The sequence below is a fragment of the Meriones unguiculatus genome, chromosome 4, assembly GCF_030254825.1.
Source record: "Meriones unguiculatus strain TT.TT164.6M chromosome 4, Bangor_MerUng_6.1, whole genome shotgun sequence".
Lineage (NCBI taxonomy): Eukaryota > Metazoa > Chordata > Mammalia > Rodentia > Muridae > Meriones > Meriones unguiculatus.
Window position 1 is genome coordinate 28,873,424 of NC_083352.1, and position 25,971 is coordinate 28,899,394.

At 51.1% G+C, this 25,971-nt stretch overlaps 5 protein-coding genes across 5 annotated transcripts; all 5 read right to left on the minus strand.

Annotated features, from left to right (window-relative positions):
- Window positions 1-679: 679 nt before the first annotated feature.
- Window positions 680-2,215, minus strand: LOC132653786 (protein KHNYN-like). The gene is made up of 2 exons (XM_060383208.1): window positions 1,503-2,215; window positions 680-1,289 (listed from the first exon to the last, which is right to left on the minus strand). Exons 1-2 carry the CDS (start codon window positions 2,213-2,215, stop codon window positions 680-682), a joined length of 1,323 nt encoding a protein of 440 aa, XP_060239191.1.
- A 7,124-nt stretch (window positions 2,216-9,339) lies between these two features.
- On the minus strand, window positions 9,340-11,109 carry LOC132653787 (NEDD4-binding protein 1-like). Its single transcript, XM_060383209.1, has 3 exons — window positions 10,397-11,109; window positions 9,879-10,183; window positions 9,340-9,623 (listed from the first exon to the last, which is right to left on the minus strand). The coding sequence occupies exons 1-3, from the start codon at window positions 11,107-11,109 to the stop codon at window positions 9,340-9,342; spliced, it is 1,302 nt and encodes a 433-aa protein (XP_060239192.1).
- A 2,347-nt stretch (window positions 11,110-13,456) lies between these two features.
- LOC132653788 (NEDD4-binding protein 1-like) lies at window positions 13,457-15,184 on the minus strand. The gene is made up of 3 exons (XM_060383210.1): window positions 14,472-15,184; window positions 13,954-14,258; window positions 13,457-13,740 (listed from the first exon to the last, which is right to left on the minus strand). Exons 1-3 carry the CDS (start codon window positions 15,182-15,184, stop codon window positions 13,457-13,459), a joined length of 1,302 nt encoding a protein of 433 aa, XP_060239193.1.
- Window positions 15,185-17,525: 2,341 nt separating this feature from the next.
- On the minus strand, window positions 17,526-19,235 carry LOC132653789 (NEDD4-binding protein 1-like). Its single transcript, XM_060383211.1, has 3 exons — window positions 18,523-19,235; window positions 18,005-18,309; window positions 17,526-17,809 (listed from the first exon to the last, which is right to left on the minus strand). Exons 1-3 carry the CDS (start codon window positions 19,233-19,235, stop codon window positions 17,526-17,528), a joined length of 1,302 nt encoding a protein of 433 aa, XP_060239194.1.
- A 2,338-nt stretch (window positions 19,236-21,573) lies between these two features.
- LOC132653790 (NEDD4-binding protein 1-like) lies at window positions 21,574-23,301 on the minus strand. The gene is made up of 3 exons (XM_060383212.1): window positions 22,589-23,301; window positions 22,071-22,375; window positions 21,574-21,857 (listed from the first exon to the last, which is right to left on the minus strand). Exons 1-3 carry the CDS (start codon window positions 23,299-23,301, stop codon window positions 21,574-21,576), a joined length of 1,302 nt encoding a protein of 433 aa, XP_060239195.1.
- Window positions 23,302-25,971: the final 2,670 nt, after the last annotated feature.

The following is a 25,971-nucleotide window of genomic DNA, read 5'->3' on the forward strand; positions in this document are numbered from 1 at the left end:
CATCTGTCTGTTTCAGGAACTCACTGTCGTCTTTCAGCCAGGTGGATGGATGAGCATTTCCTGCACCAGGGCATGGCACTTGTGGAGCTGGCAGTGGTGTTGGTGTTGTGTGTGCCTTTGTGCAGGGGATGTGGATGGTATCAACTTTCAGGGTGGGACCATGGCTCCAGGTTAACCGTTTTCTAGCTCCTTTCCTTTCTTGAGAAGAGGCTTTCATGGGGAATCCTCTCTCACTGGGGATGGACTCCTTTGCAATTTGATGGAACCCTTAGGATCTGCTCACCTGTGGAAATATAGGCAAAAGCTGCTCCTCTGAGCATCCCATTCGCTGAATCCCACCCCACTGTTTTTAAATCCCATTGAAGAACAGAAGCTCACACTCATCATCACGTTCTCCTAGAATCCAGGGCCTTTGAACAGAAGTTGTCTGCCTGGTTCACAATCAGGAAATTTCAACTTAAAAAACAAAACAAAACACGAAAAAACAATAGTCTGTATTTGTGGGAGTTCTTACTCCCCGCTTCTGTTTATTTAGAATCTCCATTTTGAGTACACCAAGCATCTGTCCCTCGTTTCTCCCATAGCATACAGCAATGTTCCCTCAGGCAAGGAACTACCCACAGGTGGCAGCCCCTAGTGTCCTCCCCGGTCCCCTCCCCACCCCATCGTGAGTGCAGTCTCAGCCCAGCCTTGCATCCAACACAAGGCCAGAGAGGGCGTTCAGGTCCATCGTGGATGGATGAGCTAGCACAAGCTGATCAATCTTCCTTTTCTGCTCAGAGTCGGGGAAGATGCTCATCAGCGCCTCCCTCAGCTGGGTGGTCTCTGCCCAAGATCTCTGTGCGGGCCTGGCCAGTTTCTGCTGCATCCTGGGCCCTGTGACATGGACGGTGAAGAGCTGTTGCTGAGGAAGCCCAGGGCTTGGAGAGGCTCCGTGGATCTGGGGTGGTGGCCAGTGGCTGGGGCTGGGGCTGGGGCTGGGGCTGGGGCTGGGGCTGGGGCTGGGGCTCCTGAGGACAGTGTCCAAAGTGCTCATGCCTGGCGGGCCACTGTCAACAACCAGCTGCCTGTCTGGAGGAAAGAGGTCTTTTCGAAGAAATTCTTCCAGCCGAGGTCCGTGTCTTCCCAGAGGGTCATCGGGAACCATAAATATGTCTCCCACGAACGTGTACTGAAGCAGCCTGGTGGCAACGATTTCTCTCCAGGACGCCGACTCAGTCACAAACTCTCTCAGGTTATCATTGGTCACGATGATCCCCCCGGTCTTCTCTGCCAGGTGCAGTAGGAACCTGTCCTCATGAGAAGAGATTGTTTCTCGGGAGACCCTGCGGGCAGGAGTCAGAGCCACTATGCCGAGCTCCTGGAGCTGGCCCAACAGGTGCTGTTCCGTGACGTGAGGATCCCGCCTCGTTCTCCACTGTGGGACAAACACGGTGATGTTTCTGTTGCCAATCTTCCAGAAATACTCCACGGCGAGGGCTATTCCTCTGAAACTGAAGAACTTTTGTAGGCCGTGGGCCATGGCCACGTTACTCCCATCTATCACCACATGCTTCAGATCTGCTCTGCCGGGCTCATTTCTCAAGGCCAGACTGTATGGGGTCTTGAGGGCCTCTTGAAATCTCTGAACCCCTGTGACCCAGGCAGTGGGGTCCTCAGAGGATCCGCCCAATTCTGTGGGTCCCGGCCCTGAAGGAAACAGCAGGGGCTGTTGCAGGAGCGGCTCAGAAAGTGGGGGGCACCTCGGCTTAGGCTCAGGCGAGCCCCCTGAGCGGGAATGCTTTCCACGGGGAGAATCCTTAGACTCTGCAAGCACAGGTCCCGCAGGCTGTTGAAAACCCTTGTCAGGCGTCCCTCCCTGGGCCAGTGGGAAAGGAGGTGAGGGTGGTGGCTGCCCTTGCTCGGTTTTCTTCAGAGCCGGCGGCGACTCAGGTTCCACGAGCTGTCTATCCCGGACCCGAGACCCATCACGTACCCTCGTTTCTCCTCTCTCCTGTCTCTGCAGCCTCAGTAACGTCACAGCTAATTTCGCTTGTTGCACGACTACCACTTCTTGCAGTTGAGCTGCTTTTCCAAAAGCTTTTGAGGTGTGTTCTTGGTGGGCACATATTGGTCCAAGCTTCTTGGAGACAAAGTACATAAGGGCGGCTGCAAGTGCAAGTGCAAGCAGGCTGGGGATGGTGCTGGTGATCAAGTCCCAAACAACTGCGGCCATGGCTTTCCCGAGGAACCCGTCTGGGCCTTCAGTTACCCCCTTCTCCAAAATGGAGGCTCCTAAGCGTTCTCCAGCAGGAGAGGGGTGAAACAGTGGATCTTCTGCAGTGGATCCCAGGGAATTTCTCCTCCTCCTCCTAGGCTCTCCCTCAGATGTCTGCTCTCCCCTGAGACATTTCTGTCAGATGTCCTCTGCCCCCTGCACCCTTGGTGGGTTCTCTCCTTCCCGATCTGGTTGGGTGGTTCTACTGCAAACACTTCTGGTCCCTTCCGACTCTCGGGATTCACCTGACTCTCTTCAACAGCACAGACCCGCACTCAGAAAATCAACAAAGGGTGGTGGGTTGCTGGCGGGAAGGGGGTGGGGTGGCGATCCAGCATTCAGCTCCACCTCACTGCACAGCGAGAACTCAACTGAGCTGCTCTACAGTGCTGCACTCTCTTTAAGAAGGCTCCCTTTCCTGGTGGGCGGATCCTATCTCTGACTCCTGCTGACGAGTCCTTCTCTGATTGGCTCTTTGTCTGCCCCTCCGCTAGACCTCACTTCCAATCAAGGCCCTCTCTCTTTCCAAGCTTAGAGGTCCCTACATTGTTTGGGATTAAGGTATGTCCTAAGGGTGTGTCACATTTCCAGATAGAAGGGGGATTTCAGGTGTATCTGCATTCCAGCCCCAGCTGGCAGCCTCAGAAGGGTTCAGGGTGTGACCCCTTGCCAGAACATCCAGATGGCAGGACTGAAATTCCTCTACAACTACCCCCTTTTGCAGTGTTTTTGGTTTGTTTGTTTGTTTGTTTGTTTGTTTGTTAATTTTTTTCTGGAGGAAAAATTTTTTTTTTTCTGGAAGAAAAAAACAAAACCAAAACAAAAATCGAACAAAAAATAAAAAAAACAAGCCAATCCTTGTTGATCCAGCAGATACATGCTGGGGGAAAAAACCCACTAGCTCAGAGAGTAAGGGCTTTCAAGCAGTGGACCTTGTACTCAGCTCAGGGGAAAAAAAGAAAGAAAGAAAGAAAGAAAGAAAGAAAGAAAGAAAGAAAGAAAGAAAGAAGCAAGGAAGGAAGGAAGGAAGGAAGGAGGAAAGAACCCTCTCCCCTTCTCGAGGCTGTCATAAGGACCCCTGATTCAAACCCCTTCCTTCCAGGGACTTCTTTCTGCAAAGTGGGAACATTGTACTGGGTTTCAGTCTTAGAGCACAGACCATCATCATTCCCCTCAAGTAAAGAGTCCAATAATGCTCCTGAAGATGCCTTCAGGCCGTGATCCCAATGAATATCTGTCCCTCAGCAAATGGCCATTTCAGGATCTAGGTCTTCTCATCTGCCTGTTTCAGAAACTCACTGTCTTCTTTTAGTCCTTTGGATGAACTGTTCCTTCACCAGGACATTGAGTAGAGGCTTTTTTGGGGAATCCTTCTGAAAGACTCCCATGAGCCTATCTAGACGGGGAGACCCCGCTTCCCAAGGAACAGCGAGACCAGCATTCGGATGCAAGCCGCAAGAGGTTTATTTTGGTACACGGGTACCCGGGGCGACCAAGCCTATCGGAGGACTTGCGCGCCTCTCGGTTGGGGTGATGGGTTTTTATAGGGCTCAGGAGCAGGAGGCGCGGTTACAGAAGCGAGAAGCATAGTTACAGGGGTCTGATTGGGTGGTGTGAACAAAGCCGTAGTTAAGTCACGTACCTGGAACCGGGAAGGCGGGAAGGCAGATTGTGAGCCGAGTCACGTACCCACCGGGAACCGGGAAGGCGGGAAAGAATGCAGGAAAGAATGCAGCAAGGTAGCTCTCCCCTCAGGGAACTTACTGCTATACCGCGCCTACTCTACATAGTGTTAACAATCGCTGCTTATCTTTTGGTCTTTCATTTCCCCCTTTCCTTTGATCATTTGAAGACCCAATCTTGGGTCTTCCAGATATGACCCCTTGTATCTTATAGATTTATTTTTTATAATGGGATCTGGGGTCCCTTCAGGGTGGATATAGGGGTAGTAAGCCAAGGAGAACTATTACAGGATCTCTCTAGGCTTTTAGCCCAGTTGCTGCAATATTAGTGTCCATTTCAGCTAAGCAGATGTCCAAGACAATAGCTAATGCCAGGGAGCCCCTTTTGACTTAGCATTTCAGCCTGCTTGGGGGGATTTGGGCGTAGATCCTTCTTCTGGAGCTTCCTCGAGCCGACCGTTGGACCGTAGGCATCAGGGGCTAGGAAGGCTGAAATGCCAGTCAAAGGCTGGGCAATGGGGAAGTCCCAAGCATCTGGTTCCTTGATCCACCCGAAGAGGCAGGCAGCAATCATGTCAGTTTCCAGGAAGTCCAGATCTCAGCTTGCAGTCCACAGCTGATCCGGGACAGAGTTAAACAGGTGAAGATCTGCTGAGACAAATTCAGACTGGAGACAGAAGTTAAAATTTGTCTATTAAATGGGAAAGATCAGGGAAAATCTCATCTGCGATCCTTTTGAGCTATGCCAGATCCAGGTCACATCCTGAAACTCATATGAAATTTTAGTACACAAAAGGAAATATACATAATTTTAAATACTCAGAAAAGTAACATCTCAGCAAATCAAACATTTTGAGAGTAACAGGTAAAACTGCATCCCACTGAATGAGTATCAGTTAGCTGTTTGTTTTATAACCTTTATACACAACCTAAGTGTGTCCACAGTAACTTTTTTTTTTTTGTGGGCATAGCTGTTTGTAATTAGTCACGAATGAAGCTTGGCCATTTTTATACACTCAGCATATACTTTTAGTTTTCACTTTTACTTTTATGTTTACACTGGAAAGTTAGGCAGAAATACATTACTGGCTTTTAGTGCTAAACCCTGGATGCTTGGACTTTCCTTAACAAAGCAACTAGAAGGAATAGGTTTAGGATATTTCTGTGTCAAAATCTACCCCAGAAATGGCAGATATTAAGAATACCATACTAAAAGCTATGACTTTTGGGTCAGATACACACATTAAACAGATGTTTTTAAAATAACGAGAAGCACCTTTAGTCTATCTTCAGAAGCCAACAAAGGAAATTAAAATCTTAACCTGGTGACTGAATAATAAGCAGTTATTGCTCCATCAACTTATCAGAACTCTATTGATCAATGTCAACACTCTGAACTTTTAAAATTTTATAACATAAGCACAACAGTAGCAAAGGGGGGAGAAATTTAAAATATTTCCCATTTTTAATCTGCTTTAAAATATTTATCTCTTTATAACTTATAATTATATCTTAAAAAAACTACTTAGACTCTCCAATCTTTTGAATTTATCAACCCTGAAACATTTTTTTAAACTAAATAATAACACTCTAGATTTTTACAACCTAAACTCCTATATTCTCAGACCCTATATAAGCTCCACTTATTTATCTTAAGACATGTGTCCTGTGAGCAAGGCAAACCTGTCTTTTTTTTTTTTCTAAATAAGGTATCTAGTACTCTGTGGTTCTAGCTAATGAACTGATCAATGAGCTAACAGTCGATCTAATTGTCTTTTCTCTAGCTGCAAAGCTGCCGTAAGCTTAGCATAGCCGTCAAGGTGTTCAGAGACCTGAGAAGGATAAATTATAAGCTAAATAAATACCAATCCATGTGCCAATCAAAATGACAGGGATGACTAGTTAGCCCATTACCTAGGCAGTGTCCCTGGCTCCTGTGTTTCAGCATCCTGAACAGACGCAGTTCTGCCAGGCACATAAGATGAGAGACTGTTTCTGTGGAGAAAGAAATGAGAGAATGGCCTCACCTCGCCCTTAGCAATGTGAAACATTGACTCCAGGTGTCCACAGTTTTGGCTGGGCCTTAGCAGTGGGCCAGTTGAGGCAATATTGCCCAGTGGTTAGCATACCACAATCCAGAGTAGCATTCATCTGTCGTTGTGCCCAAATCTTCTCGGAGACCTTGGGGGACCTACTACCAGGATTGCGGGACTTCCTGTCACAATAAGCTTACACATGTTAAAATGCCTCATTCAGATTTCTGACAAGCTTGAGGGCCAGCATATCCGAGTTACTCTGTTTTTATCATCTGCTCTAAACTGTGTCCTATAAAACAGAATGCTATGATCTCTGATTCTAGCATATTTTCGAGATGCATGTCCTAGAAGTATATATTTTAAGACAAATAGACAAGAGACTAGGTAAGGCTCAACTGCAGTATTTAGCATGACTTTAAATCTGTTCTTTCTGAACTAAAATCAAAGCAAACCTTTTAATAGGATACAGTTTATAGAGAGGCTAGCTAATCTTGCTGCTCCTACCACTTGCATTAAAATTGAACATTAAAAAGCTTTGCATTTAGCACTAATGACTAAACATATCTCCGGACCAGCATGGCGGCTGGCCACGTGTAACCGAACTGAGCTGGAATCCTTAAACAAACATGGCAGCCAAACTACAGCTTTACGAGCTCTCCATTGCTGAACCATCATGGCGGCTGGCCATGTGCTAGCATTAGCACAGGCTGTGACTGACAATACCAAACATGGCCATTAGGTGCTGATGATACAGCAAACACTTCGGAGCTTCCATAATCCCCTACAACCAAAAGTTTCCAGTAATCAAACAAGCTTTAGAACCAACTGCATAACAGAACAATTTTAAACTGTAATTATTTTAGCCATACCAAACCTATCAGCTAGAATTTTTTCCTTAAAAGAGCATAAAAAACATTTTGTAATGAGGAATCACCAGCCTTTTAAATGAAGTATAACATTTTAAAATACAGTTTTTCTTTAAATCATATTAACTCTCTGGCTTTTCATAACACATCCACTAACCTTCTGCAACATGCTATATACATTCAGATTTCTAGCTTTTCTTTTCTGGCTTAACCAGACATGCTTACTTTTTTTGCACTCTTTCTTGCTTTTCAGACAACATAAAAACTCTCACTAAAATCCTTTCCATTCTGACATGATCCTGCTGAAGCCCAGAGTCTACGTACGATTTGCTTTTTATAGGCAAAGCAAAAGCAAGTTACATTACTATAAAGAGGAGTTCTGAAACTGCCAATTTTTTTTAAAATAACTTTCCTGTATCTGATAACATAAAGGTAATAACCAAACTCTAAGGAACTTAGAACAAGCTTTAAGGAACTTAGTGAAACTTCCCCTTTTCTTTGTCTCAAGATAAAGAACAGGGTGTAAACATGTTTTTTATAAACAAAGCAGCTTATCAAACAAACAGCTCTCCATAAAATACATTTTAAAAACTGCAATTTTCTCAGTCATTGTCATACCCAAATGTCTGATAAAATTTAAACAATTTTTTAAAACCCGTTTTTGCCATATTAAAACAAAGTACCCCTTTTGTAGAAGTCACAAGGCATAAACATAATCTTTAAAATTAAAACCAGATTATAAAACCAGAATTTACCAGTGCAAGCAATTTAATTTTTAAAACCAATACCAATTTAAAATAAGCTATTCTTTTAACCTAAAAGTAAATGAGATTTGACCAAGGTTTTTCTTTTTTTTTTTTTTTATCCATACCAAGATGGCGGTTACATTATAAAATCACATGGTGAAGTCAAGATGGCGGCTAGACACTGAGACACTTTAGACCACGTGGCAGCCTATACAATATGCGCTTATGGATCTAATAAGGCACATAGGCACATATTTTAAACAAATTTCGTGAGGCCTTTCAGAACAGAAAACAAAAGGTAGACAGACAAACAACACTCACTACACTTATGACAAAAATCAGGCAGACAGAAGACAACACAAACCGCGTGGCACGAGATCGGCACCAAAGCGAAAACAAAAATTCAGATGGAGACCAAGTCGGAGGTCCGGTTCCTCCGTCTCCCAGATGAAGCACGTAGCCTTCTCTCAGGGGCGTCCCCCAAAGAGTCCCACTCGGCTCGTGTTTCCAGACAGGAGGGAACCCAAGAAGGGTTACCTTTCAGACGGGGAAGCAAATGATTCCCCTACCAGGCACTCCTGACACGTCTCCCAGGAGGCACGGAAAAGAAGTCCGAGCCCGTCGGCTCCTTCTAGTTTCCCTCTGATACAGATGACCTGGCCAAGTCCAGACCACAGGGGGACTTAAACCCCCTGGAAACGAACTCACACAAAGACAGACCGTTTAACACAACGATACACAAGACTCACAGAACAAAAAGCCGGCAGTCTTACCAGTCTTACCTCCCGACGCTGGGTCGGTGGTCCTGGGCGGGGGTCTCAGATCTCGGTGGGACCTCCAAATGAAAGACTCCCATGAGCCTATCTAGACGGGGAGACCCTGCTTCCCAAGGAACAGCGAGACCAGCCTTCAGATGCAAGCCGCAAGAGATTTATTTTGATACAGGGGTACCCGGGGCGACCAAGCCTATCGGAGGACTTGCGCGCCTCTCGGTTGGGGTGATGGGTTTTTATAGGGCTCGGGAGCAGGAAGCGCGGTTACAGAAGCGAGAAGCATAGTTACAGGGGTCTGATTGGGTGGTTTGAACAAAGCCGTAGTTAAGTCAAGAACCTGGAACCGGGAAGGCGGGAAGGCAGATTGTGAGCCGAGTCACGTACCCACCAGGAACCGGGAAGGCGGGAAAGAATGCAGGAAAGAATGCAGCGAGGTAGCTCTCCCCTCAGGGAACTTACTGCTATACCGCGCCTACTCTACATAGTGTTAACAATCGCTGCTTATCTTTTGGTCTCTCACTCTGTCACTCAGGATGGGCTCCCTTTGCATTTTGACGGAGCCCATGGGCATTGCTCAACTGTGGAAATATAGGCAAAAGCTGCTCCTCTGAGCATCCCATTCGCTGAATCTCACCCCACTGTTTTTAAATCCCATTGAAGAATGGAAGCTCACACTCATCATCACGTTCTCCTAGAATCCAGGGCCTTTGAACAGAAGTTGTCTGCCTGGTTCACAATCAGGAAATTTCAACTTAAAAAAAAAAACAAAACAAAACACAAAAAAACAATAGTCTGTATTTGTGGGAGTTCTTACTCCCCGTTTCTGTTTATTTAGAATCTCCATTTTGAGTACACCAAGCATCTGTCCCTCGTTTCTCCCATAGCATACAGCAATGTTCCCTCAGGCAAGGAACTACCCACAGGTGGCAGCCCCTAGTGTCCTCCCCGGTCCCCTCCCCACCCCATCGTGAGTGCAGTCTCAGCCCAGCCTTGCATCCAACACGAGGCCAGAGAGGGCATTCAGGTCCATCGTGGATGGATGAGCTAGCAGAATCTGGTCAATCTTCCTTTTCTGCTCAGAGTCCGGGAAGATGCTCATCAGCGCCTCCCTCAGCTGGGTGGTCTCTGCCCAAGATCTCTGTGCGGGCCTGGCCAGTTTCTGCTGCATCCTGGGCCCTGTGACCTGGACGGTGAAGAGCTGTTGCTGAGGAAGCCCAGGGCTTGGAGAGGCTCCGTGGATCTGGGGTGGTGGCCAGTGGCTGGGGCTGGGGCTGGGGCTGGGGCTGGGGCTGGGGCTGGGACTAGGACTGGGGCTGGGGCTGGGGCTGGGGCTGGGGCTGGGGCTGGGGCTGGGGCTGGGGCTGGGACTGGGGCTGGGGCTGGGACTGGGGCTGGGCCTGGAGATGGGGCTGGGGCTGGGGCTGGGGCTGGGGCTGGGGCTGGGGCTGGGGCTGGGGCTGGGGCTGGGGCTGGGGCTGGGGCTGGGGCTGTGGCTGGGGCTGGGGCTGGGGCTGGGGCTGGGGCTGGGGCTGGGGCTGGGGCTCCTGAGGACAGTGTCCAAAGTGCTCATGCCTGGCGGGCCACTGTCAACAACCAGCTGCCTGTCTGGAGGAAAGGGGTCTTTTCGAAGAAATTCTTCCAGCCGAGGTCCGTGTCTTCCCAGAGGGTCATCGGGAACCATAAATATGTCTCCCACGAACGTGTACTGAAGCAGCCTGGTGGCAACGATTTCTCTCCAGGACGCCGACTCGGTCACAAACTCTCTCAGGTTATCATTGGTCACGATGATCCCCCCGGTCTTGTCTGCCAGGTGCAGTAGGAACCTGTCCTCATGAGAAGAGATTGTTTCTCGGGAGACCCTGCGTGCAGGAGTCAGAGCCACTATGCCGAGCTCCTGGAGCTGGCCCAACAGGTGCTGTTCCGTGACGTGAGGATCCCGCCTCGTTCTCCACTGTGGGACAAACACGGTGATGTTTCTGCTGCCAATCTTCCAGAAATACTCCACGGCGAGGGCTATTCCTCTGAAACTGAAGAACTTTTGTAGGCCGTGGGCCATGGCCACGTTACTCCCGTCTATCACCACATGCTTCAGATCTGCTCTGCCGGGCTCATTTCTCAAGGCCAGACTGTATGGGGTCTTGAGGGCCTCTTGAAATCTCTGAACCCCTGTGACCCAGGCAGTGGGGTCCTCAGAGGATCCGCCCAATGCTGTGGGTCCCGGCCCTGAAGGAAACAGCAGGGGCTGTTGCAGGAGCGGCTCAGAAAGTGGGGGGCACCTCGGCTTAGGCTCAGGCGAGCCCCCTGAGCGGGAATGCTTTCCACGGGGAGAATCCTTAGACTCTGCAAGCACAGGTCCCGCGGGCGGTTGAAAACCCTTGTCAGGCGTCCCTCCCTGGGCCAGTGGGAAAGGCGGTGAGGGTGGTGGCTGCCCTTGCTCTGTTTCCTTCGGAGCCGGCGGTGACTCAGGTTCCACGGGCTGTCTATCACGGACCCCAGACCCATCACGTACCCTAGTTTCTCCTCTCTCCTGTCTCTGCAGCCCCAGTAACGTCACAGCTAATTTCGCTTGTTGCACGACTACCACTTCTTGCAGTAGAGCTGCTTTTCCAAAAGCTTTTGAGGTGCGTTCTTGGTGGGCACATATTGGTCCAAGCTTCTTGGAGACAAAGTACATAAGGGCGGCTGCAAGTGCAAGTGCAAGCAGGCTGGGGATGGTGCTGGTGATCAAGTCCCAAACAACTGCGGCCATGGCTTTCCCGAGGAACCCCTCTGGGCCTTCAGTTACCCCCTTCTCCAAAATGGAGGCTCCTAAGCGTTCTCCAGCAGGAGAGGGGTGAAACAGTGGATCTTCTGCAGTGGATCCCAGGGAATTTCTCCTCCTCCTCCTAGGCTCTCCCTCAGATGTCTGCTCTCCCCTGAGACCTTTCTGTCAGATGTCCTCTGCCTCCTGCACCCTTGGTGGGTTCTCTCCTTCCCGATCTGGTTGGGTGGTTCTACTGCAAACACTTCTGGTCCCTTCCGACTCTCGGGATTCACCTGACTCTCTTCAACAGCACAGACCCGCACTCAGAAAATCAACAAAGGGTGGTGGGTTGCTGGCGGGAAGGGGGTGGGGTGGCGATCCAGCATTCAGCTCCACCTCACTGCACAGCGAGAACTCAACTGAGCTGCTCTACAGTGCTGCACTCTCTTTAAGAAGGCTCCCTTTCCTGGTGGGCGGATCCTATCTCTGACTCTTGCTGACGAGTCCTTCTCTGATTGGCTCTTTGTCTGCCCCTCCGCTAGACCTCACTTCCAATCAAGGCCCTCTCTCTTTCCAAGCTTAGAGGTCCCTACATTGTTTGGGATTAAGGTATGTCCTCAGGGTGTGTCACATTTCCAGATAGAAGGGGGATTTCAGGTGTGTCTGCATTCCGGCCCCAGCTGGCAGCCTCAGAAGGGTTCAGGGTGTGACCCCTTGCCAGAACATCCAGGTGGCAGGACTGAAATTCCTCTACAACTACCCCCTTTTGCAGTGTTTTTGGTTTGTTTGTTTGTTTGTTTGTTTGTTAATTTTTTTCTGGAGGAAAAATTTTTTTTCTGGAAGAAAAAAACAAAACCAAAACAAAAATCGAACAAAAAATAAAAAAACAAGCCAATCCTTGTTGATCCAGCAGATACATGCTGGGGGAAAAAACCCACTAGCTCAGAGAGTAAGGGCTTTCAAGCAGTGGACCTTGTACTCAGCTCAGGGGAAAAAAAGAAAGAAAGAAAGAAAGAAAGAAAGAAAGAAAGAAAGAAAGAAAGAAAGAAAGAAGCAAGGAAGGAAGGAAGGAAGGAAGGAAGGAAGGAAGAAAGGAAGGAGGAAAGAACCCTCTCCCCTTCTCCAGGCTGTCGTAAGGACCCCTGATTCAAACCCCTTCCTTCCAGGGACTTCTTTCTGCTCAGTGGGAACATTGTACTGGGTTTCAGTCTTAGAGCACAGACCATCATCATTCCCCTCAAGTAAAGAGTCCAATAATGCTCCTGAAGATGCCTTCAGGCCGTGATCCCAATGAATATCTGTCCCTCAGCAAATGCCCATTTCAGGATCTAGGTCTTCTCATCTGCCTGTTTCAGAAACTCACAGTCTTCTTTTAGTCCTTTGGATGAACTGTTCCTTCACCAGGACATTGAGTAGAGGCTTTTTTTGGGAATCCTTCTGAAAGACTCCCATGAGCCTATCTAGACGGGGAGACCCCGCTTCCCAAGGAACAGCGAGACCAGCCTTCGGATGCAAGCCGCAAGAGGTTTATTTTGATACACAGGTACACGGGGCGACCAAGCCTATCGGAGGACTTGCGCGCCTCTCGGTTGGGGTGATGGGTTTTTATAGGGCTCAGGAGCAGGAGGCGCGGTTACAGAAGCGAGAAGCATAGTTACAGGGGTCTGATTGGGTGGTTTGAACAAAGCCGTAGTTAAGTCAAGAACCTGGAACCGGGAAGGCGGGAAGGCAGGAAGGCAGATTGTGAGCCGAGTCACGTACCCACCGGGAACCGGGAAGGCGGGAAAGAATGCAGGAAAGAATGCAGCGAGGTAGCTCTCCCCTCAGGGAACTTACTGCTACACCGCGCCTACTCTACATAGTGTTAACAATCGCTGCTTATCTTTTGGTCTCTCACTCTGTCACTCAGGATGGGCTCCCTTTGCATTTTGACGGAGCCCATGGGCATTGCTCAACTGTGGAAATATAGGCAAAAGCTGCTCCTCTGAGCATCCCATTCGCTGAATCCCACCCCACTGTTTTTAAATCCCATTGAAGAATGGAAGCTCACACTCATCATCACGTTCTCCTAGAATCCAGGGCCTTTGAACAGAAGTTGTCTGCCTGGTTCACAATCAGGAAATTTCAACTTAAAAAAAACAAAACAAAACACAAAAAAACAATAGTCTGTATTTGTGGGAGTTCTTACTCCCCGTTTCTGTTTATTTAGAATCTCCATTTTGAGTACACCAAGCATCTGTCCCTCGTTTCTCCCATAGCATACAGCAATGTTCCCTCAGGCAAGGAACTACCCACAGGTGGCAGCCCCTAGTGTCCTCCCCGGTCCCCTCCCCACCCCATCGTGAGTGCAGTCTCAGCCCAGCCTTGCATCCAACACGAGGCCAGAGAGGGCGTTCAGGTCCATCGTGGATGGATGAGCTAGCAGAATCTGGTCAATCTTCCTTTTCTGCTCAGAGTCCGGGAAGATGCTCATCAGCGCCTCCCTCAGCTGGGTGGTCTCTGCCCAAGATCTCTGTGCGGGCCTGGCTAGTTTCTGCTGCATCCTGGGCCCTGTGACCTGGACGGTGAAGAGCTGTTGCTGAGGAAGCCCAGGGCTTGGAGAGGCTCCGTGGATCTGGGGTGGTGGCCAGTGGCTGGGGCTGGGGCTGGGGCTGGGGCTGGGGCTGGGGCTGGGGCTGGGGCTGGGGCTGGGACTGGGGCTGGGGCTGGGACTGGGGCTGGGCCTGGAGATGGGGCTGGGGCTGGGGCTGGGGCTGGGTCTGGGGCTGGGGCTGGGGCTGGGTCTGGGCCTGGGGCTGGGTCTGGGGCTGGGTCTGGGGCTGGGGCTGTGGCTGGGGCTGGGGCTGGGGCTGGGGCTGGGGCTGGGGCTGGGGCTCCTGAGGACAGTGTCCAAAGTGCTCATGCCTGGCGGGCCACTGTCAACAACCAGCTGCCTGTCTGGAGGAAAGGGGTCTTTTCGAAGAAATTCTTCCAGCCGAGGTCCGTGTCTTCCCAGAGGGTCATCGGGAACCATAAATATGTCTCCCACGAACGTGTACTGAAGCAGCCTGGTGGCAACGATTTCTCTCCAGGACGCCGACTCGGTCACAAACTCTCTCAGGTTATCATTGGTCACGATGATCCCCCCGGTCTTGTCTGCCAGGTGCAGTAGGAACCTGTCCTCATGAGAAGAGATTGTTTCTCGGGAGACCCTGCGTGCAGGAGTCAGAGCCACTATGCCGAGCTCCTGGAGCTGGCCCAACAGGTGCTGTTCCGTGACGTGAGGATCCCGCCTCGTTCTCCACTGTGGGACAAACACGGTGATGTTTCTGCTGCCAATCTTCCAGAAATACTCCACGGCGAGGGCTATTCCTCTGAAACTGAAGAACTTTTGTAGGCCGTGGGCCATGGCCACGTTACTCCCGTCTATCACCACATGCTTCAGATCTGCTCTGCCGGGCTCATTTCTCAAGGCCAGACTGTATGGGGTCTTGAGGGCCTCTTGAAATCTCTGAACCCCTGTGACCCAGGCAGTGGGGTCCTCAGAGGATCCGCCCAATGCTGTGGGTCCCGGCCCTGAAGGAAACAGCAGGGGCTGTTGCAGGAGCGGCTCAGAAAGTGGGGGGCACCTCGGCTTAGGCTCAGGCGAGCCCCCTGAGCGGGAATGCTTTCCACGGGGAGAATCCTTAGACTCTGCAAGCACAGGTCCCGCGGGCGGTTGAAAACCCTTGTCAGGCGTCCCTCCCTGGGCCAGTGGGAAAGGCGGTGAGGGTGGTGGCTGCCCTTGCTCGGTTTCCTTCGGAGCCGGCGGTGACTCAGGTTCCACGGGCTGTCTATCACGGACCCCAGACCCATCACGTACCCTAGTTTCTCCTCTCTCCTGTCTCTGCAGCCCCAGTAACGTCACAGCTAATTTCGCTTGTTGCACGACTACCACTTCTTGCAGTAGAGCTGCTTTTCCAAAAGCTTTTGAGGTGCGTTCTTGGTGGGCACATATTGGTCCAAGCTTCTTGGAGACAAAGTACATAAGGGCGGCTGCAAGTGCAAGTGCAAGCAGGCTGGGGATGGTGCTGGTGATCAAGTCCCAAACAACTGCGGCCATGGCTTTCCCGAGGAACCCCTCTGGGCCTTCAGTTACCCCCTTCTCCAAAATGGAGGCTCCTAAGCGTTCTCCAGCAGGAGAGGGGTGAAACAGTGGATCTTCTGCAGTGGATCCCAGGGAATTTCTCCTCCTCCTCCTAGGCTCTCCCTCAGATGTCTGCTCTCCCCTGAGACCTTTCTGTCAGATGTCCTCTGCCTCCTGCACCCTTGGTGGGTTCTCTCCTTCCCGATCTGGTTGGGTGGTTCTACTGCAAACACTTCTGGTCCCTTCCGACTCTCGGGATTCACCTGACTCTCTTCAACAGCACAGACCCGCACTCAGAAAATCAACAAAGGGTGGTGGGTTGCTGGCGGGAAGGGGGTGGGGTGGCGATCCAGCATTCACTCCACCTCACTGCACAGCGAGAACTCAACTGAGCTGCTCTACAGTGCTGCACTCTCTTTAAGAAGGCTCCCTTTCCTGGTGGGCGGATCCTATCTCTGACTCTTCCTGACGAGTCCTTCTCTGATTGGCTCTTTGTCTGCCCCTCCGCTAGACCTCACTTCCAATCAAGGCCCTCTCTCATTCCAAGCTTAGAGGTCCCTACATTGTTTGGGATTAAGGTATGTCCTAAGGGTGTGTCACATTTCCAGATAGAAGGGGGATTTCAGGTGTGTCTGCATTCCGGCCCCAGCTGGCAGCCTCAGAAGGGATCAGGGTGTGACCCCTTGCCAGAACATCCAGGTGGCAGGACTGAAATTCCTCTACAACTACCCCCTTTTGCAGTGTTTTTGGTTCGTTTGTTTGTTTGTTTGTTTGTTTGTTAATTTTTTTCTGGAGGAAAATTTTTTTTCTGGAAGAAAAAAACAAAACCAAAACAAAAATCGAACAAAAAATAAAAAAACAAGTCAATCCTTGTTGATCCAGCAGATACATGCTGGGGGAAAAAACCCACTAGCTCAGAGAGTAAGGGCTTTCAAGCAGTGGACCTTGTACTCAGCTCAGGGGAAAAAAAGAAAGAAAGAAAGAAAGAAAGAAAGAAAGAAAGAAAGAAAGAAAGAAGGAAGGAAGGAAGGAAGGAAGGAAGGAAGGAAGGAAGGAAGGAAGGAGGAAAGAACCCTCTCCCCTTCTCCAGGCTGTCGTAAGGACCCCTGATTCAAACCCCTTCCTTCCAGGGACTTCTTTCTGCTCAGTGGGAACATTGTACTGGGTTTCAGTCTTAGAGCACAGACCATCATCATTCCCCTCAAGTAAAGAGTCCAATAATGCTCCTGAAGATGCCTTCAGGCCGTGATCCCAATGAATATCTGTCCCTCAGCAAATGCCCATTTCAGGATCTAGGTCTTCTCATCTGCCTGTTTCAGAAACTCACAGTCTTCTTTTAGTCCTTTGGATGAACTGTTCCTTCACCAGGACATTGAGTAGAGGCTTTTTTTGGGAATCCTTCTGAAAGACTCCCATGAGCCTATCTAGACGGGGAGACCCCGCTTCCCAAGGAACAGCGAGACCAGCCTTCGGATGCAAGCCGCAAGAGGTTTATTTTGATACACAGGTACACGGGGCGACCAAGCCTATCGGAGGACTTGCGCGCCTCTCGGTTGGGGTGATGGGTTTTTATAGGGCTCAGGAGCAGGAGGCGCGGTTACAGAAGCGAGAAGCATAGTTACAGGGGTCTGATTGGGTGGTTTGAACAAAGCCGTAGTTAAGTCAAGAACCTGGAACCGGGAAGGCGGGAAGGCAGGAAGGCAGATTGTGAGCCGAGTCACGTACCCACCGGGAACCGGGAAGGCGGGAAAGAATGCAGGAAAGAATGCAGCGAGGTAGCTCTCCCCTCAGGGAACTTACTGCTACACCGCGCCTACTCTACATAGTGTTAACAATCGCTGCTTATCTTTTGGTCTCTCACTCTGTCACTCAGGATGGGCTCCCTTTGCATTTTGACGGAGCCCATGGGCATTGCTCAACTGTGGAAATATAGGCAAAAGCTGCTCCTCTGAGCATCCCATTCGCTGAATCCCACCCCACTGTTTTTAAATCCCATTGAAGAATGGAAGCTCACACTCATCATCACATTCTCCTAGAATCCAGGGCCTTTGAACAGAAGTTGTCTGCCTGGTTCACAATCAGGAAATTTCAACTTAAAAAAAACAAAACAAAACACAAAAAAACAATAGTCTGTATTTGTGGGAGTTCTTACTCCCCGTTTCTGTTTATTTAGAATCTCCATTTTGAGTACACCAAGCATCTGTCCCTCGTTTCTCCCATAGCATACAGCAATGTTCCCTCAGGCAAGGAACTACCCACAGGTGGCAGCCCCTAGTGTCCTCCCCGGTCCCCTCCCCACCCCATCGTGAGTGCAGTCTCAGCCCAGCCTTGCATCCAACACGAGGCCAGAGAGGGCGTTCAGGTCCATCGTGGATGGATGAGCTAGCAGAATCTGGTCAATCTTCCTTTTCTGCTCAGAGTCCGGGAAGATGCTCATCAGCGCCTCCCTCAGCTGGGTGGTCTCTGCCCAAGATCTCTGTGCGGGCCTGGCTAGTTTCTGCTGCATCCTGGGCCCTGTGACCTGGACGGTGAAGAGCTGTTGCTGAGGAAGCCCAGGGCTTGGAGAGGCTCCGTGGATCTGGGGTGGTGGCCAGTGGCTGGGGCTGGGGCTGGGGCTGGGGCTGGGGCTGGGGCTGGGGCTGGGACTGGGGCTGGGGCTGGGACTGGGGCTGGGCCTGGAGATGGGGCTGGGGCTGGGGCTGGGGCTGGGTCTGGGGCTGGGGCTGGGGCTGGGGCTGGGCCTGGGGCTGGGGCTGGGGCTGGGGCTGGGGCTGGGGCTGGGGCTGGGGCTGGGGCTGGGGCTGGGGCTGGGGCTGGGGCTCCTGAGGACAGTGTCCAAAGTGCTCATGCCTGGCGGGCCACTGTCAACAACCAGCTGCCTGTCTGGAGGAAAGGGGTCTTTTCGAAGAAATTCTTCCAGCCGAGGTCCGTGTCTTCCCAGAGGGTCATCGGGAACCATAAATATGTCTCCCACGAACGTGTACTGAAGCAGCCTGGTGGCAACGATTTCTCTCCAGGACGCCGACTCGGTCACAAACTCTCTCAGGTTATCATTGGTCACGATGATCCCCCCGGTCTTGTCTGCCAGGTGCAGTAGGAACCTGTCCTCATGAGAAGAGATTGTTTCTCGGGAGACCCTGCGTGCAGGAGTCAGAGCCACTATGCCGAGCTCCTGGAGCTGGCCCAACAGGTGCTGTTCCGTGACGTGAGGATCCCGCCTCGTTCTCCACTGTGGGACAAACACGGTGATGTTTCTGCTGCCAATCTTCCAGAAATACTCCACGGCGAGGGCTATTCCTCTGAAACTGAAGAACTTTTGTAGGCCGTGGGCCATGGCCACGTTACTCCCGTCTATCACCACATGCTTCAGATCTGCTCTGCCGGGCTCATTTCTCAAGGCCAGACTGTATGGGGTCTTGAGGGCCTCTTGAAATCTCTGAACCCCTGTGACCCAGGCAGTGGGGTCCTCAGAGGATCCGCCCAATGCTGTGGGTCCCGGCCCTGAAGGAAACAGCAGGGGCTGTTGCAGGAGCGGCTCAGAAAGTGGGGGGCACCTCGGCTTAGGCTCAGGCGAGCCCCCTGAGCGGGAATGCTTTCCACGGGGAGAATCCTTAGACTCTGCAAGCACAGGTCCCGCGGGCGGTTGAAAACCCTTGTCAGGCGTCCCTCCCTGGGCCAGTGGGAAAGGCGGTGAGGGTGGTGGCTGCCCTTGCTCGGTTTCCTTCGGAGCCGGCGGTGACTCAGGTTCCACGGGCTGTCTATCACGGACCCCAGACCCATCACGTACCCTAGTTTCTCCTCTCTCCTGTCTCTGCAGCCCCAGTAACGTCACAGCTAATTTCGCTTGTTGCACGACTACCACTTCTTGCAGTAGAGCTGCTTTTCCAAAAGCTTTTGAGGTGCGTTCTTGGTGGGCACATATTGGTCCAAGCTTCTTGGAGACAAAGTACATAAGGGCGGCTGCAAGTGCAAGTGCAAGCAGGCTGGGGATGGTGCTGGTGATCAAGTCCCAAACAACTGCGGCCATGGCTTTCCCGAGGAACCCCTCTGGGCCTTCAGTTACCCCCTTCTCCAAAATGGAGGCTCCTAAGCGTTCTCCAGCAGGAGAGGGGTGAAACAGTGGATCTTCTGCAGTGGATCCCAGGGAATTTCTCCTCCTCCTCCTAGGCTCTCCCTCAGATGTCTGCTCTCCCCTGAGACCTTTCTGTCAGATGTCCTCTGCCTCCTGCACCCTTGGTGGGTTCTCTCCTTCCCGATCTGGTTGGGTGGTTCTACTGCAAACACTTCTGGTCCCTTCCGACTCTCGGGATTCACCTGACTCTCTTCAACAGCACAGACCCGCACTCAGAAAATCAACAAAGGGTGGTGGGTTGCTGGCGGGAAGGGGGTGGGGTGGGGATCCAGCATTCAGCTCCACCTCACTGCACAGCGAGAACTCAACTGAGCTGCTCTACAGTGCTGCACTCTCTTTAAGAAGGCTCCCTTTCCTGGTGGGCGGATCCTATCTCTGACTCTTCCTGACGAGTCCTTCTCTGATTGGCTCTTTGTCTGCCCCTCCGCTAGACCTCACTTCCAATCAAGGCCCTCTCTCATTCCAAGCTTAGAGGTCCCTACATTGTTTGGGATTAAGGTATGTCCTCAGGGTGTGTCACATTTCCAGATAGAAGGGGGATTTCAGGTGTGTCTGCATTCCGGCCCCAGCTGGCAGCCTCAGAAGGGATCAGGGTGTGACCCCTTGCCAGAACATCCAGGTGGCAGGACTGAAATTCCTCTACAACTACCCCCTTTTGCAGTGTTTTTGGTTTGTTTGTTTGTTTGTTTGTTTGTTAATTTTTTTCTGGAGGAAAATTTTTTTTCTGGAAGAAAAAAACAAAACCAAAACAAAAATCGAACAAAAAATAAAAAAACAAGCCAATCCTTGTTGATCCAGCAGATACATGCTGGGGGAAAAAACCCACTAGCTCAGAGAGTAAGGGCTTTCAAGCAGTGGACCTTGTACTCAGCTCAGGGGAAAAAAAGAAAGAAAGAAAGAAAGAAAGAAAGAAAGAAAGAAAGAAAGAAAGAAGCAAGGAAGGAAGGAAGGAAGGAAGGAAGGAAGGAAGGAAGGAAGGAGGAAAGAACCCTCTCCCCTTCTCCAGGCTGTCGTAAGGACCCCTGATTCAAACCCCTTCCTTCCAGGGACTTCTTTCTGCTCAGTGGGAACATTGTACTGGGTTTCAGTCTTAGAGCACAGACCATCATCATTCCCCTCAAGTAAAGAGTCCAATAATGCTCCTGAAGATGCCTTCAGGCCGTGATCCCAATGAATATCTGTCCCTCAGCAAATGCCCATTTCAGGATCTAGGTCTTCTCATCTGCCTGTTTCAGAAACTCACAGTCTTCTTTTAGTCCTTTGGATGAACTGTTCCTTCACCAGGACATTGAGTAGAGGCTTTTTTTGGGAATCCTTCTGAAAGACTCCCATGAGCCTATCTAGACGGGGAGACCCCGCTTCCCAAGGAACAGCGAGACCAGCCTTCGGATGCAAGCCGCAAGAGGTTTATTTTGATACACAGGTACACGGGGCGACCAAGCCTATCGGAGGACTTGCGCGCCTCTCGGTTGGGGTGATGGGTTTTTATAGGGCTCAGGAGCAGGAGGCGCGGTTACAGAAGCGAGAAGCATAGTTACAGGGGTCTGATTGGGTGGTTTGAACAAAGCCGTAGTTAAGTCAAGAACCTGGAACCGGGAAGGCGGGAAGGCAGGAAGGCAGATTGTGAGCCGAGTCACGTACCCACCGGGAACCGGGAAGGCGGGAAAGAATGCAGGAAAGAATGCAGCGAGGTAGCTCTCCCCTCAGGGAACTTACTGCTATACCGCGCCTACTCTACATAGTGTTAACAATCGCTGCTTATCTTTTGGTCTCTCACTCTGTCACTCAGGATGGGCTCCCTTTGCATTTTGACGGAGCCCATGGGCATTGCTCAACTGTGGAAATATAGGCAAAAGCTGCTCCTCTGAGCATCCCATTCGCTGAATCCCACCCCACTGTTTTTAAATCCCATTGAAGAATGGAAGCTCACACTCATCATCACGTTCTCCTAGAATCCAGGGCCTTTGAACAGAAGTTGTCTGCCTGGTTCACAATCAGGAAATTTCAACTTAAAAAAAAACAAAACAAAACACAAAAAAACAATAGTCTGTATTTGTGGGAGTTCTTACTCCCCGTTTCTGTTTATTTAGAATCTCCATTTTGAGTACACCAAGCATCTGTCCCTCGTTTCTCCCATAGCATACAGCAATGTTCCCTCAGGCAAGGAACTACCCACAGGTGGCAGCCCCTAGTTCCTCCCCGGTCCCCTCCCCACCCCATCGTGAGTGCAGTCTCAGCCCAGCCTTGCATCCAACACGAGGCCAGAGAGGGCGTTCAGGTCCATCGTGGATGGATGAGCTAGCAGAATCTGGTCAATCTTCCTTTTCTGCTCAGAGTCCGGGAAGATGCTCATCAGCGCCTCCCTCAGCTGGGTGGTCTCTGCCCAAGATCTCTGTGCGGGCCTGGCTAGTTTCTGCTGCATCCTGGGCCCTGTGACCTGGACGGTGAAGAGCTGTTGCTGAGGAAGCCCAGGGCTTGGAGAGGCTCCGTGGATCTGGGGTGGTGGCCAGTGGCTGGGGCTGGGGCTGGGGCTGGGGCTGGGGCTGGGGCTGGGCCTGGGGCTGGGGCTGGGACTGGGGCTGGGGCTGGGACTGGGGCTGGGCCTGGAGATGGGGCTGTGGCTGGGGCTGGGGCTGGGTCTGGGGCTGGGGCTATTGCTGGGGCTGGGCCTGGGGCTGGGGCTGGGGCTGGGTCTGGGGCTGGGTCTGGGGCTGGGGCTGGGGCTGGGGCTGGGGCTGGGGCTGGGGCTGGGGCTCCTGAGGACAGTGTCCAAAGTGCTCATGCCTGGCGGGCCACTGTCAACAACCAGCTGCCTGTCTGGAGGAAAGGGGTCTTTTCGAAGAAATTCTTCCAGCCGAGGTCCGTGTCTTCCCAGAGGGTCATCGGGAACCATAAATATGTCTCCCATGAACGTGTACTGAAGCAGCCTGGTGGCAACGATTTCTCTCCAGGACGCCGACTCGGTCACAAACTCTCTCAGGTTATCATTGGTCACGATGATCCCCCCGGTCTTGTCTGCCAGGTGCAGTAGGAACCTGTCCTCATGAGAAGAGATTGTTTCTCGGGAGACCCTGCGTGCAGGAGTCAGAGCCACTATGCCGAGCTCCTGGAGCTGGCCCAACAGGTGCTGTTCCGTGACGTGAGGATCCCGCCTCGTTCTCCACTGTGGGACAAACACGGTGATGTTTCTGCTGCCAATCTTCCAGAAATACTCCACGGCGAGGGCTATTCCTCTGAAACTGAAGAACTTTTGTAGGCCGTGGGCCATGGCCACGTTACTCCCGTCTATCACCACATGCTTCAGATCTGCTCTGCCGGGCTCATTTCTCAAGGCCAGACTGTATGGGGTCTTGAGGGCCTCTTGAAATCTCTGAACCCCTGTGACCCAGGCAGTGGGGTCCTCAGAGGATCCGCCCAATGCTGTGGGTCCCGGCCCTGAAGGAAACAGCAGGGGCTGTTGCAGGAGCGGCTCAGAAAGTGGGGGGCACCTCGGCTTAGGCTCAGGCGAGCCCCCTGAGCGGGAATGCTTTCCACGGGGAGAATCCTTAGACTCTGCAAGCACAGGTCCCGCGGGCGGTTGAAAACCCTTGTCAGGCGTCCCTCCCTGGGCCAGTGGGAAAGGCGGTGAGGGTGGTGGCTGCCCTTGCTCGGTTTCCTTCGGAGCCGGCGGTGACTCAGGTTCCACGGGCTGTCTATCACGGACCCCAGACCCATCACGTACCCTAGTTTCTCCTCTCTCCTGTCTCTGCAGCCCCAGTAACGTCACAGCTAATTTCGCTTGTTGCACGACTACCACTTCTTGCAGTAGAGCTGCTTTTCCAAAAGCTTTTGAGGTGCGTTCTTGGTGGGCACATATTGGTCCAAGCTTCTTGGAGACAAAGTACATAAGGGCGGCTGCAAGTGCAAGTGCAAGCAGGCTGGGGATGGTGCTGGTGATCAAGTCCCAAACAACTGCGGCCATGGCTTTCCCGAGGAACCCCTCTGGGCCTTCAGTTACCCCCTTCTCCAAAATGGAGGCTCCTAAGCGTTCTCCAGCAGGAGAGGGGTGAAACAGTGGATCTTCTGCAGTGGATCCCAGGGAATTTCTCCTCCTCCTCCTAGGCTCTCCCTCAGATGTCTGCTCTCCCCTGAGACCTTTCTGTCAGATGTCCTCTGCCTCCTGCACCCTTGGTGGGTTCTCTCCTTCCCGATCTGGTTGGGTGGTTCTACTGCAAACACTTCTGGTCCCTTCCGACTCTCGGGATTCACCTGACTCTCTTCAACAGCACAGACCCGCACTCAGAAAATCAACAAAGGGTGGTGGGTTGCTGGCGGGAAGGGGGTGGGGTGGCGATCCAGCATTCAGCTCCACCTCACTGCACAGCGAGAACTCAACTGAGCTGCTCTACAGTGCTGCACTCTCTTTAAGAAGGCTCCCTTTCCTGGTGGGCGGATCCTATCTCTGACTCTTGCTGACGAGTCCTTCTCTGATTGGCTCTTTGTCTGCCCCTCCGCTAGACCTCACTTCCAATCAAGGCCCTCTCTCTTTCCAAGCTTAGAGGTCCCTACATTGTTTGGGATTAAGGTATGTCCTCAGGGTGTGTCACATTTCCAGATAGAAGGGGGATTTCAGGTGTGTCTGCATTCCGGCCCCAGCTGGCAGCCTCAGAAGGGATCAGGGTGTGACCCCTTGCCAGAACATCCAGGTGGCAGGACTGAAATTCCTCTACAACTACCCCCTTTTGCAGTGTTTTTGGTTTGTTTGTTTGTTTGTTTGTTTGTTTGTTTGTTAATTTTTTTCTGGAGGAAAATTTTTTTTCTGGAAGAAAAAAACAAAACCAAAACAAAAATCGAACAAAAAATAAAAAAACAAGCCAATCCTTGTTGATCCAGCAGATACATGCTGGGGGAAAAAACCCACTAGCTCAGAGAGTAAGGGCTTTCAAGCAGTGGACCTTGTACTCAGCTCAGGGGAAAAAAAGAAAGAAAGAAAGAAAGAAAGAAAGAAAGAAAGAAAGAAGCAAGGAAGGAAGGAAGGAAGGAAGGAAGGAAGGAAGGAAGGAGGAAAGAACCCTCTCCCCTTCTCCAGGCTGTCGTAAGGACCCCTGATTCAAACCCCTTCCTTCCAGGGACTTCTTTCTGCTCAGTGGGAACATTGTACTGGGTTTCAGTCTTAGAGCACAGACCATCATCATTCCCCTCAAGTAAAGAGTCCAATAATGCTCCTGAAGATGCCTTCAGGCCGTGATCCCAATGAATATCTGTCCCTCAGCAAATGCCCATTTCAGGATCTAGGTCTTCTCATCTGCCTGTTTCAGAAACTCACAGTCTTCTTTTAGTCCTTTGGATGAACTGTTCCTTCACCAGGACATTGAGTAGAGGCTTTTTTTGGGAATCCTTCTGAAAGACTCCCATGAGCCTATCTAGACGGGGAGACCCCGCTTCCCAAGGAACAGCGAGACCAGCCTTCGGATGCAAGCCGCAAGAGGTTTATTTTGATAAATGGGTACCCGGGGCGACCAAGCCTATTGGAGGACTTGCGTGCCTCTCGGTTGGGGTGATGGGTTTTTATAGGGCTCGGGAGCAGGAGGCGCGGTTACAGAAGCGAGAAGCATAGTTACAGGGGTCTGATTGGGTGGTTTGAACAAAGCCGTAGTTAAGTCAAGAACCTGGAACCGGGAAGGCGGGAAGGCAGATTGTGAGCCGATTCACGTACCCACTGGGAACCGGGAAGGCGGGAAAGAATGCAGGAAAGAATGCAGCGAGGTAGCTCTCCCCTCAGGGAACTTACTGCTATACCGTGCCTACTCTACATAGTGTTAACAATCGCTGCTTATCTTTTGGTCTTTCATTTCCCCCTTTCCTTTGATCATTTGAAGACCCAATCTTGGGTCTTCCAGATATGACCCCTTGTATCTTATAGATTTATTTTTTATAATGGGATCTGGGGTCCCTTCAGGGTGGATATAGGGGTAGTAAGCCAAGGAGAACTATTACAGGATCTCTCTAGGCTTTTAGCCCAGTTGCTGCAATATTAGTGTCCATTTCAGCTAAGCAGATGTCCAAGACAATAGCTAATGCCAGGGAGCCCCTTTTGACTTAGCATTTCAGCCTGCTTGGGGGGATTTGGGCGTAGATCCGTCTTCTGGAGCTTCCTCGAGCCGACCGTTGGACCGTAGGCATCAGGGGCTAGGAAGGCTGAAATGCCAGTCAAAGGCTGGGCAATGGGGAAGTCCCAAGCATCTGGTTCCTTGATCCACCCGAAGAGGCAGGCAGCAATCATGTCAGTTTCCAGGAAGTCCAGATCTCAGCTTGCAGTCCACAGCTGATCCGGGACAGAGTTAAACAGGTGAAGATCTGCTGAGACAAATTCAGACTGGAGACAGAAGTTAAAATTTGTCTATTAAATGGGAAAGATCAGGGAAAATCTCATCTGCGATCCTTTTGAGCTATGCCAGATCCAGGTCACATCCTGAAACTCATATGAAATTTTAGTACACAAAAGGAAATATACATAATTTTAAATACTCAGAAAAGTAACATCTCAGCAAATCAAACATTTTGAGAGTAACAGGTAAAACTGCATCCCACTGAATGAGTATCAGTTAGCTTTTTGTTTTATCACCTTTATACACAACCTAAGTGTGTCCAC

Excerpts from the sequence above, each read along its gene's own strand:
- LOC132653786 (XM_060383208.1), bottom strand. The coding sequence starts at position 2,215 with ATGGCCGCAGTTGTTTGGGACTTGATCACCAGCACCATCCCCAGCCTG. Across the intron at positions 1,290-1,502 it reads ATGGCCCACGGCCTACAAAA|GTTCCTACTGCACCTGGCAG; the intron begins GTTCTTCAGTTT and ends TCATGAGGACAG.
- LOC132653787 (XM_060383209.1), bottom strand. The coding sequence starts at position 11,109 with ATGGCCGCAGTTGTTTGGGACTTGATCACCAGCACCATCCCCAGCCTG. Across the intron at positions 10,184-10,396 it reads ATGGCCCACGGCCTACAAAA|GTTCCTACTGCACCTGGCAG; the intron begins GTTCTTCAGTTT and ends TCATGAGGACAG. Across the intron at positions 9,624-9,878 it reads CAGCCCCAGCCCCAGCCCCA|CCAGCCACTGGCCACCACCC; the intron begins GCCCCAGCCCCA and ends CCAGCCCCAGCC.
- LOC132653788 (XM_060383210.1), bottom strand. The coding sequence starts at position 15,184 with ATGGCCGCAGTTGTTTGGGACTTGATCACCAGCACCATCCCCAGCCTG. Across the intron at positions 14,259-14,471 it reads ATGGCCCACGGCCTACAAAA|GTTCCTACTGCACCTGGCAG; the intron begins GTTCTTCAGTTT and ends TCATGAGGACAG. Across the intron at positions 13,741-13,953 it reads CAGCCCCAGCCCCAGCCCCA|CCAGCCACTGGCCACCACCC; the intron begins GCCCCAGCCCCA and ends CCAGCCCCAGCC.
- LOC132653789 (XM_060383211.1), bottom strand. The coding sequence starts at position 19,235 with ATGGCCGCAGTTGTTTGGGACTTGATCACCAGCACCATCCCCAGCCTG. Across the intron at positions 18,310-18,522 it reads ATGGCCCACGGCCTACAAAA|GTTCCTACTGCACCTGGCAG; the intron begins GTTCTTCAGTTT and ends TCATGAGGACAG. Across the intron at positions 17,810-18,004 it reads CAGCCCCAGCCCCAGCCCCA|CCAGCCACTGGCCACCACCC; the intron begins GCCCCAGCCCCA and ends CCAGCCCCAGCC.
- LOC132653790 (XM_060383212.1), bottom strand. The coding sequence starts at position 23,301 with ATGGCCGCAGTTGTTTGGGACTTGATCACCAGCACCATCCCCAGCCTG. Across the intron at positions 22,376-22,588 it reads ATGGCCCACGGCCTACAAAA|GTTCCTACTGCACCTGGCAG; the intron begins GTTCTTCAGTTT and ends TCATGAGGACAG. Across the intron at positions 21,858-22,070 it reads CAGCCCCAGCCCCAGCCCCA|CCAGCCACTGGCCACCACCC; the intron begins GCCCCAGCCCCA and ends CCAGCCCCAGCC.